The sequence below is a fragment of the Malus sylvestris genome, chromosome 6, assembly GCF_916048215.2.
Source record: "Malus sylvestris chromosome 6, drMalSylv7.2, whole genome shotgun sequence".
NCBI classification, from domain to species: domain Eukaryota; kingdom Viridiplantae; phylum Streptophyta; class Magnoliopsida; order Rosales; family Rosaceae; genus Malus; species Malus sylvestris.
In genome coordinates this window covers 17,221,710-17,238,479 of record NC_062265.1, presented here as the reverse complement: position 1 = coordinate 17,238,479, position 16,770 = coordinate 17,221,710, and the positions used below count along the sequence as shown (strand labels likewise).

Sequence of the window (16,770 nt, the reverse complement as noted above, 5' to 3'; positions counted from 1 at the left end):
GAGAGTACACTTACTCATTTGCATCTCTTGCAAGTACCCATCAATTTGGCCTCTAGAGAATGTTACCTCACAATGATATGATATTGGCTCCATTCCTCTTAGTTAAGTTCTTTCCCACCATGCCGGTTTAGAAAGGGGTTCAAGTATGACCTCACGATGATACGATGTTGGCCACACTCGTTGCCTACCTTAACCTCATCAAATGTTTTAAATAAACTCCTCCTGAGTATAAGCATGCACTTTGCACTCCCTCATGATAGGGTGAAGGCGGTGTACAAGTCATAAACGATTGGAGCCTACCACGGTGGAAGGCCACGAAAGAGTGTTCAAAGCACTCTCACGCTTGTCAACTTAATAATGGTTTGGTTGAGGGTTTTAGGTCTCATCACATATAAATATTCATTTTAATCTTATTAAAACAATTTTGGTCCTTTTACAACTATTGGTCCATATGATTGTTTTAGTTGTATATAATACTCCCACTATGCTTATAAAATGGTTTTTAAAGCAAGAGTATATGATACTACTAACATAAACTTTTGCATTCATTTGATGGACTATATAGTTGCCTTAGGGCCTTAGGATGACTATGAACCTTTGTTTAGATTCAACACGAGCCCAGTGTTGAATCTCGGTCTAGGGATGGTGATTGATTTTAGTTACGCGTTTAATCACATTAAGGCGTATTGTCTTAGGGGCGTTGGACCCAACTACTTCATTTTCATGCATATCAAATAAAGCAAGAAAGAAGTACTTCAAAGTAAAGGTGAGCTTATGCTCATTACAACATTTGAACAATTCAAATTACTTTAAAGTAAAGAAGAGCTTAAGCTCTTTTACAACATTTGATCAAATCAAATTACAACCAAAATCTAATCTACACATTCCCATGGTTCAAACAAATTTGAAACGGCCTTTCACATAGCTCAATTATCGTAGGCTTAGGTTCATAATCACCCTTTAATTAATTAACACTTTAACTAATTAAATTGAATGCAACATTTTCATTTGGTTTTTGTATCCATAAAATTGATTTAAATGGAGCTAAATAAAATGAAAATCCAATTCTCATTTAAAGAGACAAAACAATTTTGTTCTCAACCTAATTTGGGCCAAAATGCAATTACCACAACTTTTGGGCTATATTGCAAAAACACAAACTTTTGGGGTCACTTTGTAAAAACACAAAAGTCCACTACTTCATGTAATTACAACTAGAACCCAAAAAAATTTCAATAAATTCAAAACTTCATTAAAGGAGCAAAACAATTTGTCCTTTAGCGTTTTTAGGCCTTAACGTCAAAACGTAAACTTTCGGGTCAAAATACAAATACATAAAAGTATCAAAACTTTATGTAATTGTATAAAAGCCCCAAAAATACCCTATTTTAATAGGGTGGCCGGTTTTAGGGAGAAAAATGAGTGGAGATAAGTCCACAAAAATTTGGAAATTTTTCAACTAAGTCATAAAGCCATGCAAGTGGAAATAGGTTGATGTGAATAAAAGAGAAGTCCTTCTTACACACCCATCACCATTTCTATCACCTTTCAAAAAATAATAAATGTTTTGATGATAGATAAGTCACACCCACCAACACAAAACAAAGACTTTATGAAATAAATCAAAACATCAAACCTTTTTGTTCTTGGCAAGAACATCAAGAACAATGAAGAACATCCATGAAAACCCATAAGAGCTCCATGAATGTTTTCAAGCAATAAAACTCAAATTTTCACCATTCAAAATGGGGCTAACATCCTAGGGTACTTAGGGGTTCCAAAAGTCACTTTAAAACACTTTTAACAAGTCAAACAAGAACCCAAAAAATCACCCTTTGGATTTGGCCGAAAATCCCCAAAAACTTGGCACCAAATTTTAGCTCTAATATTCATGCTCATATGAACTACATCTACAACATTTGAGATGGCAAATTTTCTAACAAAATTTACATTCAAAGAAACAAGAATAAAGCTTGTAACATATTACAACTTTTAAATCAAAACTATGAAATACAAAACCCAAAAGGATTCACCAACTACTAGACCTAGGCTCTGATACCACTTGAAGGATGATTTTGTGAAAACATGTTCATTTAAGCAACATCTATAGCATGCTATTAACAATTAAAAGGTGGAATCATGCTTGCATGCACTTAAAAACAAAACATTAACCATGAAATTCAAAGCCTAGTAGATTGGTGAACCAAGACTCAACTCAAATCAAAGTGAGTTGAGAAATTTATACCTTTGTAGATTCCTCTTTGCATAAGCAAAGGCTAATCACCCAAAGAGAGGGCCTTCATTCCTTGCATCTTAGATCTATGGATTTGGATGGATGAAATAGATTCTCCAAGTTCCCAAAATTGAGAACCTCTAAGTTTCCAGACCAAGGATGGATTGATGAAGAAATGAGTGATCTAGAGGAAGCAAGATTGCTAGTTAATTTCCTCTAGGGTGGCCGGCCTCTTTAGAGAGAAAATAGAGCTTTGTGTTCTCATCTTTTCTCCAAAAGAAACCCTAAATGAATTTTGGCTATAAAGTCACATTTATACCTTAATTCATTGGAGTGGCAAACTTGTAAATAAGTCCAAAACCCACTCCATCTCTAAGTGGCCGGCCATTGGGTTTCATTGGGCTTTTAGGGCATTTGTGAATTATTAGTCATTAAGTTGTCATACAACTTAAGTCAATGGGCTTGACGTTCGAAGCCCATTGGGCCTTGAGGCCCAAAACTAACCCGTGGTCTTTTAACGAACTTATTCGTTTGATTAATTAACATATTAATTAATCCTTGCCATAAATAATTAAACCATTTAATTATTCTTACTCATCTCCGTTGTTTCTTCAATCTTTACCTTACACGGTGTACGATCCATTAGGTTCCTTTTAGCGAGGCAGTGGGCGATTAGAACTCTTTCAAACCGATTGTGAATTGAAACTTACTTTCAATTCTCCCTTTAGTGATTATACACGTTTAGGGCTTCCACAAACCATGAGTGACACCTAGCAGCATATCATGGTTACCCAAGCTAATCAGAAGAGGTGGAGAACCTATTCAGTTTAGGATTACAAATGCAATACGGTCTTTCTCTAATACAATACTCTTGACCACATTGTTTGGTTTGATAGTTTATTCATGTCTACTATCCAATGTGATTCGTTTACTTATATGATTACCTTGAATGTGATTTGGAACGCCTTCCTAAATCTCATTCATACTCTGATCAGAGATTTTCAATCATATCATAGAGTATTCTCCCCCAAACGGTTTGAAGGTTAGAGATCCCTTGTTGCGCATTCAATTGCCTCCATGGCTAAGTGGCTTAACCCCAACGATGCCGTGGACACCCGTGAATGGGGTGACTTTGACATAATCAAAGATCAAGGACTTAACCACAAGACAACTGTGATGCCTCAGGTCAAAGGACTACTTTGCATTATCCCAACCATGAGTTCTCATGTGACATGAATATGAGAACTCTTTGTTGATCGTGTTCAGTGAACTCATTCTCTATTGAGCATCTACGTACTTGTCTTGATGTCACACACACCAATGACTCGAGACTAGTCACTCTCCCTGAGAGAAGACATAGCACGTACTGATCTTAACGGACTGTCAATGCCCAATTGGCAATCCTATGATCAGGAACATTTAGGATGTGTCTACGAAAGAATGGTCTCATGAATCTAACTTCTTTAGATTGCATTCTCCCAATCACATATTCCTTGGACTTATCGTTTAAGCATATAACATTTATATGAGACAGCTCAAACAATAATCTTTGCCCTTTATATTTAAACTAGATTAGTTTAACATGTGAAATGTCCGTAAAGAATCATCATATGATTGGTTTTAGGGCACATTTCCAACAGCGGGTTCATGTAAGCATCCATGAATTAAACTTAATTTTTTATGAGTTAATGAGACTTGCGGGTTGAATGTAAATATCCATGAATTTTTCTGAACATGTAAGCTACATTCATGCATTGTTAAAAAGCCACTCATTTTCTTAAATATGGAAGTTGTGATTTGTCTAAAAATATTTCTGGTTCGTTGAGAGAGTGCAGTTATCAACAACACATATTAAAGCACTTAGGGAAGAATGAGAAACTTCACTACGAGAACCTTGATTCAAGTGCAATCGCTCCGGACCCCAAGATCAAAGGCAGCAACAAGAGTAGATCATGATGTTGCGATGATAGTCCTATCTAAACTGCAAAAAATCAATGAGATTCAGAGTAAGAATTCAAAGTGCAAACAAACGGACACAGGAAAAGTACCTCGATCTGTAACAGTGCAATGAACTTAATGTGTGACAGTGCAATAAACTTAATCTATGACAGAATTACATTTCACGAAAGAAAAGCAGCTAATAACGGGAAGATATCATTTGTCATCATGACCTTTTTTGCATTCAACTCTTCCATCTGAGACGATAGATTATCTAAAAAAAGTAATTAAGACCTTCCAACAAACACAAAAACGTGCTAAAACCAAAAATTTGTACCACTCATCCCCACCAATAAAATGTATTGAGGCCGTGACATGAACTTAATCCGTCGCAGAATGGTGATACTAAGACTCCCTCTAACGATCCAAATTTCTGAAAATCACAAACACAGCCATCAACACTAAGTTACATGACAACAATGAAAATAATAGGTTACAAACAGTGTTGAAAAACCATTAACACTAATCACATAGTGCCGGAACAGAGATCATAACAAAGCTACACCACTCAAATGACAAAATAACCAGACACCCATCCTTTTTCTAAAGTGACCTCAATGATTCCTTCTCTAATAAAAAAAATTATGGCCTCTGCTCAATTTAAAACCACATGTAGAAACCTCTGCTCTAATCTACGCATCACACACAACATACACATTTTAAAACAAACAATAACAATCACAAAAGAACCAACATAATGATGGCATAAAAATCTTTAGCATGTGGCATCATCTGTCAATGAACAAAAATCAGATGCATCATGTATTCTAGAGGAATAGATAACTGAGAATTCCATTCACAGGGTCACCACCACAACAACAAACAATAGAAGCATGAACAAAAACATGCAAAACACATACAATGTGGTTTTTGCAGAGAGGTTGTAACACTGAAAAACCAGCAGAGCAGGAGGAAAAGGAGAAATGGAGAGCAAGGTGGTAGCCAAAAGAGAAAACCAGAGTTATCAAATAACAATTAGCACAACATATCTTCTTAGCTTTCCTAATTTAATAATTTAAAAGCATCTGTTGTACTCCAACCAAAAGGTGGAGAACTGAACCATAACTGAACAGTGAACAAACCAGAAGGAAAAACAAAGCCTCTTCAATTAGGATCAAACCATAAGCAGCCAAAGAAGAAAAAATTGGTTTGAAACTGAGACTTATCTTTTGAACCGAATGAAACTGCCAGTTGGGGAGAACACCTTATCAATTGTTGTGGAAATGACCTTCATCAATTCTTGTGGAAATGACTTCCAGCTGGAACAAAATTCTTGAAAGCAACCCTATCCTCGCCCTCCCTCCCTGCCTAGCCGTCTCTCTGTGCACTCGTTTTCGACAAAAATGCAATCAAGCTTTCAGGCACCCCTACCCCTTGATTTGCTCATCCCACCCCTCTCTCTCTCCTCCTAGCTTTCTTCCCACCCTTCGTTTCCAAACCACACCACTATTCCCTCTCTCCTCTTCTCTCTGCCATCCCTGCAGGTCAGCCCTAGTCTTCTCTATGCCATCTCTGCAGGTTAGCCTTGCTCTCTGTCGGTGACTCAAGTAAATTGATAGCAACCAAAAATATATAATAAAAAACTAACCACAAAGCAATTTCATAAATTTATATATATAAAGGATCACATCAAAATGGTAAATTCATCCGCCACAAACAATTCATAGCAACCAAACAAACTCCAGAAGCCCAAACACACAAAGCACATTCTTATAAACCAATGGCATGGATGTAAATAACAATTGCAGCAACATTGGTTTTTGCTGTGCCAAATTCAATTAAGTAATACTCCTAAAAATATATATGATTGGCATCTTACATCATAAATACTAATTCAATTTACATCCTTGGTTTCATGAAAGGGAGTTGTTAGTGATGCTGTAAAAACGTTATTGCATTGTTAGCTGAATACGTATGTAAAACAAAGCAAAATGAAAAGACACGGTTTAATAGTCCAATGAATTACAAAAATAAAAAATGTGAGTTTTCACAAACAGTTACTAAATTAATTTGAAAATTAAAATGGATGTATCCACAAACTGACCATCCTAAATCTCCTGCTTAATTTTGTGAGCCACATTGTTTGATATCTGTAGTCTATTGTCATTCAGCTTCACACATGCTTGAGCAGGGGACTCCATGAAAGCTACAATGTCCATAAAATGTAATTATTACTAATTATAAGCAATGTAATCAAACATACATAAAATGGTATGATCTTGTTTTATTCCTTTCCACAAAGCTCTCAGGTTCAACTCTTATGAAATGCTAAGTTCAATACAAATTATTAATGAAAGAAACACTCCAGCATCTTTTGAGTTTAAGTACCACTACTTAAACATGTTAACACACCCATAAGCTAACTAATTCAAATTAGTCTTTGATGCATTTTCTATGTACTTATATGAAGAACCAACAGAGTGAGTAAAAACAAATTCCTAGTAAAAGAATTAGCCAATTCTAATTAACAAATACTAATCAAACTGCAAAAGCAACATATGAGTTTTTCTAGCTTCAAAGTTCAAACATAGAACCAACATAGTCAAAGGTCTTCATATGCATTATGAGAAAAAACTCATTACGGTATCAGAAATCATAACTTAAAGCTAAACCAAAAAAAGTAAAAGACACACAATTGATGTTCTTTATGTCCATCTAAGAGATGGGCAAGTAAATTTTGTGAAAAAAACACCTGCTGGTTTGTCCAACCTGAGAAGATATTAAGTTCTCATTGAAGATTCATTGCTTGAGTGGTTTATTTATTTAAGTGATTTCTATTTTGTAGAGAAAAAGTTACCACCATAATGCTCTTAATTCTCTCCTAATGCTCTATTGCCCTTGCCATTGCAGTTGAAAAAAGAAAAAAGAAAAAAATTCTCAACTTTAGAAAATCCTTGTAAGGAGTTTTGCTTTCACAATTGATTTCAATGTAAAATGATGGTTAAGATCATTTTGAAGTTTGAAGACACATCAATGGTTTTATGTAATTGCATTCACTACCATAAAATACTATTTACCCGACCAAATATTGCCCGACGAACTATATTTTGTCGGGTTAAGAGATTTTACCCAACGACAATATACGTTTGTCAGGCAAAGCTGGTCAACATTTAGGGTTTTGTCAAAATTTTTGCGCACTGTACTAAAAATCCTCCGCCTGGTGAAGCTAAGCTCTAGGCGGTTGGCCACTGTCCTGATTAATGTTTATGTGTTTGAAAATCAAGAAACAGTACCTAGACCTCCTTGGGCGTCCGCTTAGCCCGTCTAAACCCGCCTAGGCACCCGCTATGTCGTGATTCTCACTTAGGCATAGAATCGAGAACTTTCATTTTGCATTTAATATTTGTTCAATAAATTGTAAGAGACTTGTTGAATACTGGGATGAACACTCATTATATGCTTGTTCTCCATATTTTCAATTGTTATAATAGTTTAATCTATATGTCATTTTATTTTCCAAGTTATGTTTCCCAATACAATTATGTATATTTTAAGTATAAATAGACACTTATTTATGTGATATATAAGAAATTTTACTTAAATCCACATAATCCGCCTAGGGGCTACGCCCCAGCCCACCCCCTGATTGGGTCTTAGTGTCTTTTAGAACCTTGGTTTTGAGCGATGAAAATATTTTGCAGGGCAAGATATAATTTGTCGGGCAAAATTTTGGCGCCAAGAAAAAAAAATGGCACGTATTGTGTAAGGGTTTGCCTGACGAAAATTTTGTTTGTTGATTTATTTAGTTTTGGGCGACAATATATTTCATCTAGTCATGTCTATACGCCATTGGGTAGAGGTCCACAACGACTTGTCAAAAAATACCATTGAAAAACCTATCATTTGATGACTTGGGTCGTCGAGCAAAACCCTATTCCTTAAGGATCATGCTTTCTTCTTTCTCTCTTCTCCTTTTTTTTCCCTCTTCCTCCCGCTTGCTCGACGTTGTTCTCTTCTTCAAATCTCTCTCTCTCTCTCTCTCTCTCTCTCTCTCTCTCTCTCTCTCTCTCTCTCCCTCCCTCCCTCCCTCCCTCCCTCCCCCACCCACTCACACCCATATCTTCCCCATCTTTTCCTCTCCCAATTGATTTAAGGTTAATGTTTTTGTAATTGTATTGCAATAAAATTAAAGGAAAGGTATGTATTTGTCTCTTAATTTATATATTTTTAGTAAGTTTTAATTTATTTAATTATGATACATATATGTATTTTGAAATTGTGGGTTGTGTGAAATTTTGAGTTTGTGTTATTGAAACCTATGTAACTTAGGTGAGTTTAAACACGGTGTGAAATTGTTTAAAATTTCATAACCGTTTATATGAAGTTAATTATGTTGAATAACTTTGTATTATAAATTCGGAAAAACATGTTTGAGAGTGTTGGATGTGCATGTAGAACAATTTTAGACTGAAATAGTGGGCAAAAGAATTCAAGTGTTTAGATTACGTTACCAGAGATGAACCCTAGACAGGTGTATATATACTGTGGGGAGAGACTTTTTAGGATAGATTTATTGTTCTAAGCCGAGAGAATCCTAGAGGATATTTAGAAGTAGATATTGCACCCTCTTAAGAGTTATGATTACTTGCACATGCCAATTCTTAGAGTGTAGGAACTCCAAGACTTAAGAGATATGATTGTGTCCACATCCGGATCAGATCACGTATCTTGCGGAACAAGCATAGTCATTTAGCAAAGTCACCGGAACGCCGCCTACTGCCTTATAATCTAGTGATGGTGGCATCACTACTCTGTCTGATCCAACTCTGCCCGGAGTCGGTGAGTCCATAACCGGACTTTTGAGGTAACTATATTAGGATTAGCCTTATTCTGACCCTAGAAAATCATGGTCCTACACCCTCCGTTAGGTAAGTATAAGGCAAATGTCGAGCAAAAGCTGTGTTGTTGGGTGAACCCTTTATGTTGTCCCGTTACTTAATCTTCGAACGTTTTTTTTTTTTGGGTATTTTTTATGTAGGAGATCCTGAATTATATGCAAAACATGTTTGACAGTTAGATTGTCCAAACTAGTTTCATAGAATGCATGTCCCCTTATAGAGCATCGATTCCAAAACACTAAGTGTCGTTTGTTTTTTTAATAATTCCATTAAGTACAATGTAAATTTATTGAACAAAGGCTTAGCCAAAGGGTTTAGAGGTTTAGAACACATAAATAAGTACTGAGAATGCGGTGATGCAAGAGAAATTTACATGATATTAGTCAATGTTGTGATACAAGACAAATCCGATTTTGCAATGCCTAATGCATTTGTTGGGGATTACAAAACACTTAAAGTTTATTCTAACTTAAGTACAATGAAAAAAGGCCAAGCCATAGGATTTAGAGCTTTAAAAAAAGGCTCAGTCATAGCGTTAAGAGTTTTGGAACCCATTACGGTGGTTTCCACTCCATGTTCTTTTGCATGCCAGACATTTGAGTAACTTTTGGTTACCACCTTCTTCAACATTATGGTGGTATCCTCACCATGTTCTTTCACATTATGGTGGTATCCTCTTCATGTACTCCCTAGACCTCCATAACTGAAGGTGCACCTCCTTCCCCTAGCTAGCCGTGTTGGCCAAGGTACCGTCATAATTCTAATTGTGGACTCTGGCCACAATAGTCATGCCTTTGTTGCTGGTGTTTTTCATGACATACTTGGGGACCTTTGTGCAAAGTGGTGATATGGTAGGGTTTGGGTAGTGGGAAAAGGGGGTATTGAAGCAAAGAAGAAGGGGAGAAGGGAGAAAATGAAGAGGAAGGCACGAAGTAGAAAGAGGAAGAGGAAGGTATTGAGGATAATAAGGAAGAGGAAGGCACATACTTATAAATTGATGAATAGGGGTTTGCCCGACGATCATTCCATCGTGTAAGTAATAGGTAAGCGTCGAGCAAATCCTCTACTGTTGCGTGCCATTTTTTCCCATCTTCTTGCGAAAAGTTTGTCCGACAAATATTACTTGCTCTATGACATCCCTTGTCGTGTAAAGGTTTTGAGTAAACCATAAATGTTGACCATCTTCGCCCTACCAACTGAAATATCCATCAGGTAAAGACATTTTACCCTATGAAAATTGTTGCGTCGCGCAAATGTTTGTAGAGCAAGCCCTATTTTTTTCAGTAGTGGCAACAAATGGAGCCTTTGAAAAATTTGGTTAAATACAACTCTATCTCACTATAAATGCCTTTCCATTTCACTAAATAATGTTACAAAAAGAATAATTAAGTATAAACAAAAATGAATTCAATTCAGTGAGGAGGAGGTATATACTCATGCTCGATTGTTGGCGTTGTTCGAGTACCCGATGCGGTAGGAGCCCTTACATGTCCAACCATTGATACCTGTAAAGCTTCCTCTTCATAAGCCCTTCTCTCCATCTCCACCATCCTCGAATGCTTCTTCACCTTCACAAGCATTGCCACCAGAAGCAGCCCCAAAAGAAAAGCACCCAATGCAGATCCAACCGAGCTTCCAACCGCCACTTTCCACTGGCTCACTCTCTTCCTCAACTGCACCGGAATAGGTTTGTTGATGACCAACCCGAAATGTCCATGCCTTTTCGCAGCACAAATGTAAGGTTTAGTTTCCCTTGCCAATATCACTTTGCCATCACCTTCAAAACTTGCACAAAATGGCCTCATACCCACTTCGTTGCTCATCCTTGTGATGTCTTTGAAGTCAATGCTGATGGGTTGTTCTCCAGCTTCAATGCCAAGCTCAAAAGGGTTGCTGAAGTTCACATCAGTACCGGCATTATATGCTAAGAGGCCTAAAATTGGAGAAACAAGCTGATATCCAGATAGGTTATAGTTGGCATAATATATTGAAGACCAATTATATCCCAAGTTTTGTCTAACGACCATGACCCTCTCAGCACACGGATGCACAGATACACCAGTGCATAGACGAAATTCTTTTATCTGCGCGCCGTACCTTCGTAGACTTCCACATCTGAACCTTGCTGTATCAACAAAGATGCCAGAGAAGTTTGCCGGTAAATTTACAGTGTGTAGTGTTCCTGTCTTGATGCGTGTGTCGTACGCCTTGAAGGTGATGTCTCGAATGAGAAGGTCGAGAAGACGGGCTGATTGGATCTTCTGAGCTTCAGTTTTTGTTAACACTGCACATATGAATGAAAGAACAACCAATGTGAGATAGAAGAGAGAGCCCATATGTGAGAATAAATAAATAAATCTACAATGGTTTTGGTTGATTTTCTTGGAAACTTGTACCCTAAAAGAATATGGCTTTGGCTTATCAAATTCTATGAAAAACTAGATCTAAACAGGTACAGGGTTGCAAAGAGTTAGGCTTAAACTGTTTGAGGACTTTATAACTCAGAAAAAGCAATGGTGGATTAAAGGGTAAGTAAATAAAAAGGAAAAAGAAAGTTCTTACTTTGTTTCTCCCCTTATGTAGGTCTTGGAGAGAATATATGTTAGGTGGTTTTGACATTTTCTGATCCTAAACAAAATCAAGTTTCTACAACACCAAAATATATATGCCTGTTTGTTTCATGAGAAAGCGGAAAATTGGGTTTCTGAGAAAGTAAAATATTGGGTTGGCAAAGGAGAGTAGTCATATAGGACCATCATATGATAACGTTTGAAGAAATGATGTTGGAGCCTTTGTGATGATGGCAAAGGGAAGTCGAAAAGGGAGGCTTAGCGTGCTTAGGGCAATGCAATGAGAGGGCATGGCTCTCTTTTGGGAGGGAATAAGAGATAATACTCCTAATTGTGTTTGATAACATGTTCCCCACTTTAACCACTTTATGTGTGGGGCTCACGCATGTCATTTCATTTGATTCGTCTCTAAATGGCCCACAATTCACAAGGGTGTTTTGGACAAAATATTGCGTTTTTGGTTATCTATTGAAGCTGTGTATGTGTCTATTTTAGTTGTCATTTACAATCTAATTTTAATTTTACACGAACCATATTAGAAAAGAAGAGAATGAAACATACAACTTTGAGTGCATGAGTAAATTCTTTTAACCAACTGAAACCCTTAGAATTTTAATTTAAGAGGGCAAACATAAAATACTCATCTTATTTTTTAGGGGTGTGTTATCCACATACTCCATTTTACTTCTCACACACCCTTGATAATTTCTGTTCGTTGATCTTCTTCAATTCATCCGATCTGATGGCAAAAAATTAAAAAAGTGTATAAAAAGTAAAATGGGGTGTGTGGATATCAAATCCCATTTTTTATGATCACTTCCCAATTTGGGATTGACAGTCTAAGAGTGCATTATTATGTGTTTGTGAAGTGGTGCTAGATCACCATTGACTAAAAGTGCTGTTTGATCATGGAAAGGGATCCTCACCGGATCCCTTCCACTAAATCCTTCCACTAAAATGGGCTCCGTTTTTAGCTGTTGGTTCAAATTTCAAGGGTCTGGATTAGTTGATGGGAATGATTTGGTGGAAGGGATCCGGATAGGATCCCTTTCCTTTGATCATAAGGTCTTTTTCATGCTTTTGATGCTATTTGCTGACAAGGCTGATGATGATGATCATATTGGTACTTTACAGGTAACGTAAGTGTCTTCTAAATTAAATTTGTTATGGCTCTAAATGTTACAAATATTATTGGGACAAAAGCATTTTTCAAATTCATACAAGAGTGGAAATGTACGATACGAAAGATGATAACAACTTTTACTAGTAAGATGATATTTGCATTTTGTTTATGTATTACAAGCTATAAGCTAAGACTGATTAAACCCAAAACGCAGTAAGTTGAAGAGAAATTGTCTATCTACTAAGACAATCTACCAATTGCATTGCAAAACACTTGGTTTCAACCAAATAATACTGGAAACAAGTTGTCCACTCTCATTGTGGTGAGTCAAAATCCCATTAGCAAAGGATATATCAGATGCAAATTAATAAAGGAAAATTTGCAAAGCCAAAGCTATAAAGGCCTTGGGGCAAAAGAAGATTTTTTTTTTTTTTGAGTACATCGATATTTTTACATTAGGGGAGGGAGAGTTTAGTTAAGCCACAAATTGAGCAACCTAATTTGGTATCGACTTCGCCATTTACGAGATTCGAATCTAAGACCATAGTACTGAGTGGCGGGGCAAAAGAAGAAAATTAAGAAAACAAAAAAGTGGTAAATAGGTATATTAATTAATCTTATAATCTCTGCATATTTGCGTGCTTCTTGTGCATCAATGGAAGTTCGAATTTGATTTGTAAGTCAAACCCACATTCCAGTTTGAAGTAGCAACATTCCATGCAAATATAGTCTCTTTGCTTGTGTAGGAAGTTAGCCTGAAAGAGAGAGCTTGACCTTTCAAGGTTGCAAATGCCTGGTACGAGGCTCCCCAGTTATGGCTCATTTTTATCCACCCTGATCTGGTTCCCTTCACCCACATGCTTGCAATGTCACCTCCTCCTGCTGCATTCATCACATATACCAGCAACCAGTATCCGTTTCCTTGGAAAGAGAATCGAAGCCCGCCCGACCTCATGCATGGAACTCTGCAAGAAAATCACATAGAAGGTTTGCAGTCCAATTGTGAAAATGTGATCTTATGCAATCAACTATTTAGTTAAGGCCAAATCATAATTTTGGTTGCTATAGTTTAAGCGAAGTTTCATTTTAGTCTCCGTAGTTTACCAGTTTACTAAGTGTTGGAATTCAGTAAACCAACCATAATGTCTCCTAAATTTTTTATGGCGTACCTGCGGTACATGATGGGAACAATGCCGGCCTTCCACTGAGCAATTTTCATGAAGGCAGGTTTGGCCATGTCAAAGTGTGTGCGAGGAGGGTTGCCGGCATTGGAGTCCTTGGACCAGTTTGGCGGACAAAGGTTGGTGGCGGTGACAGTGGTGAATTTAACATTTCTAAAGCATGCACTTGCCCCGTAACATTTTATCTGGTAACACGTTCCGCAAGCATATCCATAACCGCAAGCTCCTCCTGTACCAAGAAAACAGAATAATTAAGCATAAGCGTTATTAATTAATTGATGAAGTACTTAATCCGAATATCAGTGTTCATCGTTTTTGCTAGCTACATTTTTCTTGTGTGGGAAGTAACCAACACGGTCAATGGAGAAATACATATGCAATTAATTTCAACAAAACTATACATTGGTAACTTATTTTATGCTATGTTTGAATATGCAGTTTTAGTTTTTAGTTTGTGTTGACCCTAAAAACTACCAAGCCTACGTGGCTCGTAGGCCGAATAATTAATAAGCTAATTATGTCCTTCGGTTGTGTGCGGGGCGTGCCAACTCGATGGCCGAGCTCGGCCGGTGAATAAAATGAGTTGATGTTGCGTTGAGCGCGCTGCTGACTTCTTGATCTTGCGACTGCGGCCGAGGAAGGAACACATTTCGACCTTCGGGTTCTAGACCCTGAAGACAAGGTTGCTAGTTCTGTGAAGTTCAATATCAAATTTGGCTTTCAATGTGCCGAATGTAATAACTTGTAGCACCTCACTTCGCCGAGACGGCTAATGAGATGATCTCTGCCAATAAGGATTCGAAAATCCTTCTCGACCGAGACTTGGATCGACAACCAATCGGCATGTTTATCCAAACTGAAGGTGCTCCGCGGTTAGCTGATTCTACGGCTCCAGTGCTGTTTATCCAAACTAAAGATGTCGTCGGTTGCCTTCACAGTGCTGTTTATCCAAACTGAAGATGTGTTGGCGAAAAAGAAAATAAAAATCTCAAGGTTGTTGAGAGGTTTTGCGTAAAGCGAGAGTTTGCGCAGAGTAGTTTGGGTTGGGGGGGGCCTTAAGGATGTCCTCCTCCCTCTATTTATAGTAGTCAACTTGCTTCCAATCGAATCACAACCATATTCGGATTAGAACTCCTTCCCCCGATCCAACCTTATCTTGGCCAGCCCTACTCCTACTAGGACTTTGAACTCAACCTTCTTATTAGGCCGGATTCAATCCCAAACTCCAACATCCTTATCTTGTCGAAACTCCTTCCTGTATCAGGATTCAACTACCCATGGATTCCTAATAGGACACGGCCGACCTTGACTATATGGCCCATAAACCGGATGACCCCTAATGACTCCTAAGTACTGCCTCTGGGCCGAGAACAACTCTAAACTCGGCCCAAATTGATATTTTGGGCTCAAACATTGCCCTTCACTTTTGAGGTCGTCGACCCACACTCCTTGGTTCGAACCTCGACCTTCAAGAAGCGAAACCGACCTAAAGACAAACACTGAATCCTTTTGAGAGACACCACCATGCGCATTTATGAGACAGAATCCCACGATCTTGATTCTCCCAACCGTCCAGCCACATGTCGGTCCCCTATTTAACCTAGCAGCCCTTAATCATGACCCTCGAAAACATGCGACTACCGAAACGTCTCTCTTGCACTAAACCCGCTGCAACATGCAATCGTGCATCCTTAAACCGTGAAAACCTCGGTCTTTTCGCCTGGATTCTCTAAATATCTACAATGATTAGCAACTTTCCCGCTCGATTCTATCTTTAATTTTGAAAATTAAACGTTTACCCTTCCTTCCCAAATGCCTATAAATACCTGAATCCTTTCCATTCGTACCTTACGTTTTCCAAAACCCTTGAAACTCTCTTGCCACTTTGCTTTCAAAACTTTCAAAACCCAGAAAATCCCAAGCTTTCAACTCAGAAATCTTTAAGCCTTCATCAATGGCCCCCTTTCATCTCCCAGCTTTCCAACGAGTGCAATAAGTGCAAGGACTTCATCGATCGGAACGCCATCAAGACTCTGCGCTTTGAGAGTGACCTAAACACTGCTCATCAAATCCTGGGACCACTTTTTAAAGACACAGTGCCATCGTCCATCACCAACCTATTCAAAGAACACTGCTTAGCACATTTGCTGCAAAGATTTGATTAGTTGAAGTGGTGCCTAACAAAGCCTCAAGGAGCCTGACCTTTGACCAACACGAACTGGGCGGCCTGGGTCATACAGATGGAAAAATTCTTTGGTAAAGAGTGGGAGGCTCTCGGCATCCACGACACCATTAAGCTTTCGACCATGGAGATTACCATGGATAAAGAACTCCTTATGGCAGCTCTAAGCCTCTGGTGCTTGGCCACCAACACTATGGTCTTTCGGTTTGGCCCTATCACCCCCACCATCCTCGACATCTAGGCTATCCTCGGGGCTTCTCCTTCTGGCAGTCCAATAGACGTCGCCCTTATTGGATGCCCATCAAACCTCGACCTCAAGGTACTATTCGACGAAAAGGCTATCGAGACGTGAAGCCAAGAAGGTCAAGAACATTCAAAAGAGGAAGTTCAGAAGTTGCATAAGAATTTTCTCAACTACAACACCCTTATCTTCCATTTTGTTGGTCGAGAGAATGCGAGTTTGGGGATGGACGAACACGAGGCCTTCTTATTTTATTGGTACAACGAGTTTATTAGTTGTACCAAGTCAAACAAGTGTTTGGTTGAAAATATACCGGTGGCAGAAGCCCAAGCTAGTGGTCACTCTCTGGCGCTCAGTTCAGCTATTCTTACCAACCTTCTGCGCTGCTTGGCTGAAACGACCGT

At 38.2% G+C, this 16,770-nt stretch overlaps 2 protein-coding genes across 3 annotated transcripts; both read right to left on the bottom strand.

Annotated features, from left to right (window-relative positions):
• Positions 1-10,404: 10,404 nt before the first annotated feature.
• Positions 10,405-11,749, bottom strand: LOC126625109 (uncharacterized). Of its 2 annotated transcripts, XM_050294183.1 has the most exons (2): positions 11,632-11,749; positions 10,405-11,353 (listed from the first exon to the last, which is right to left on the bottom strand). In XM_050294183.1, coding segments are annotated over exons 1-2 (873 nt in total). In that variant the 5' UTR covers positions 11,633-11,749; the 3' UTR covers positions 10,405-10,481. The 2 variants fall into 2 exon arrangements, with proteins under 2 accessions (XP_050150140.1, XP_050150139.1); XM_050294182.1 differs by lacking the exon at positions 11,632-11,749 and having other exon boundaries at positions 10,405-11,588.
• A 1,665-nt stretch (positions 11,750-13,414) lies between these two features.
• LOC126625477 (expansin-A7-like) lies at positions 13,415-16,362 on the bottom strand. Its single transcript, XM_050294564.1, has 3 exons — positions 16,146-16,362; positions 13,932-14,172; positions 13,415-13,727 (listed from the first exon to the last, which is right to left on the bottom strand). The coding sequence occupies exons 1-3, from the start codon at positions 16,360-16,362 to the stop codon at positions 13,415-13,417; spliced, it is 771 nt and encodes a 256-aa protein (XP_050150521.1).
• Between the last annotated feature and the right edge of the window lie 408 nt (positions 16,363-16,770).

Coding starts and splice junctions, on each gene's coding strand:
- LOC126625109 (XM_050294182.1), bottom strand. CDS start 11,405: ATGGGCTCTCTCTTCTATCTCACATTGGTTGTTCTTTCATTCATATGT.
- LOC126625477 (XM_050294564.1), bottom strand. CDS start 16,362: ATGTCGAGGATGGTGGGGGTGATAGGGCCAAACCGAAAGACCATAGTG. Junction 14,173..16,145: donor CCAGTTCGTGTTGGTCAAAG/GTCAGGCTCCTT, acceptor TTCTTGGTACAG/GAGGAGCTTGCGGTTATGGA. Junction 13,728..13,931: donor GTTCCCATCATGTACCGCAG/GTACGCCATAAA, acceptor ATTTTCTTGCAG/AGTTCCATGCATGAGGTCGG.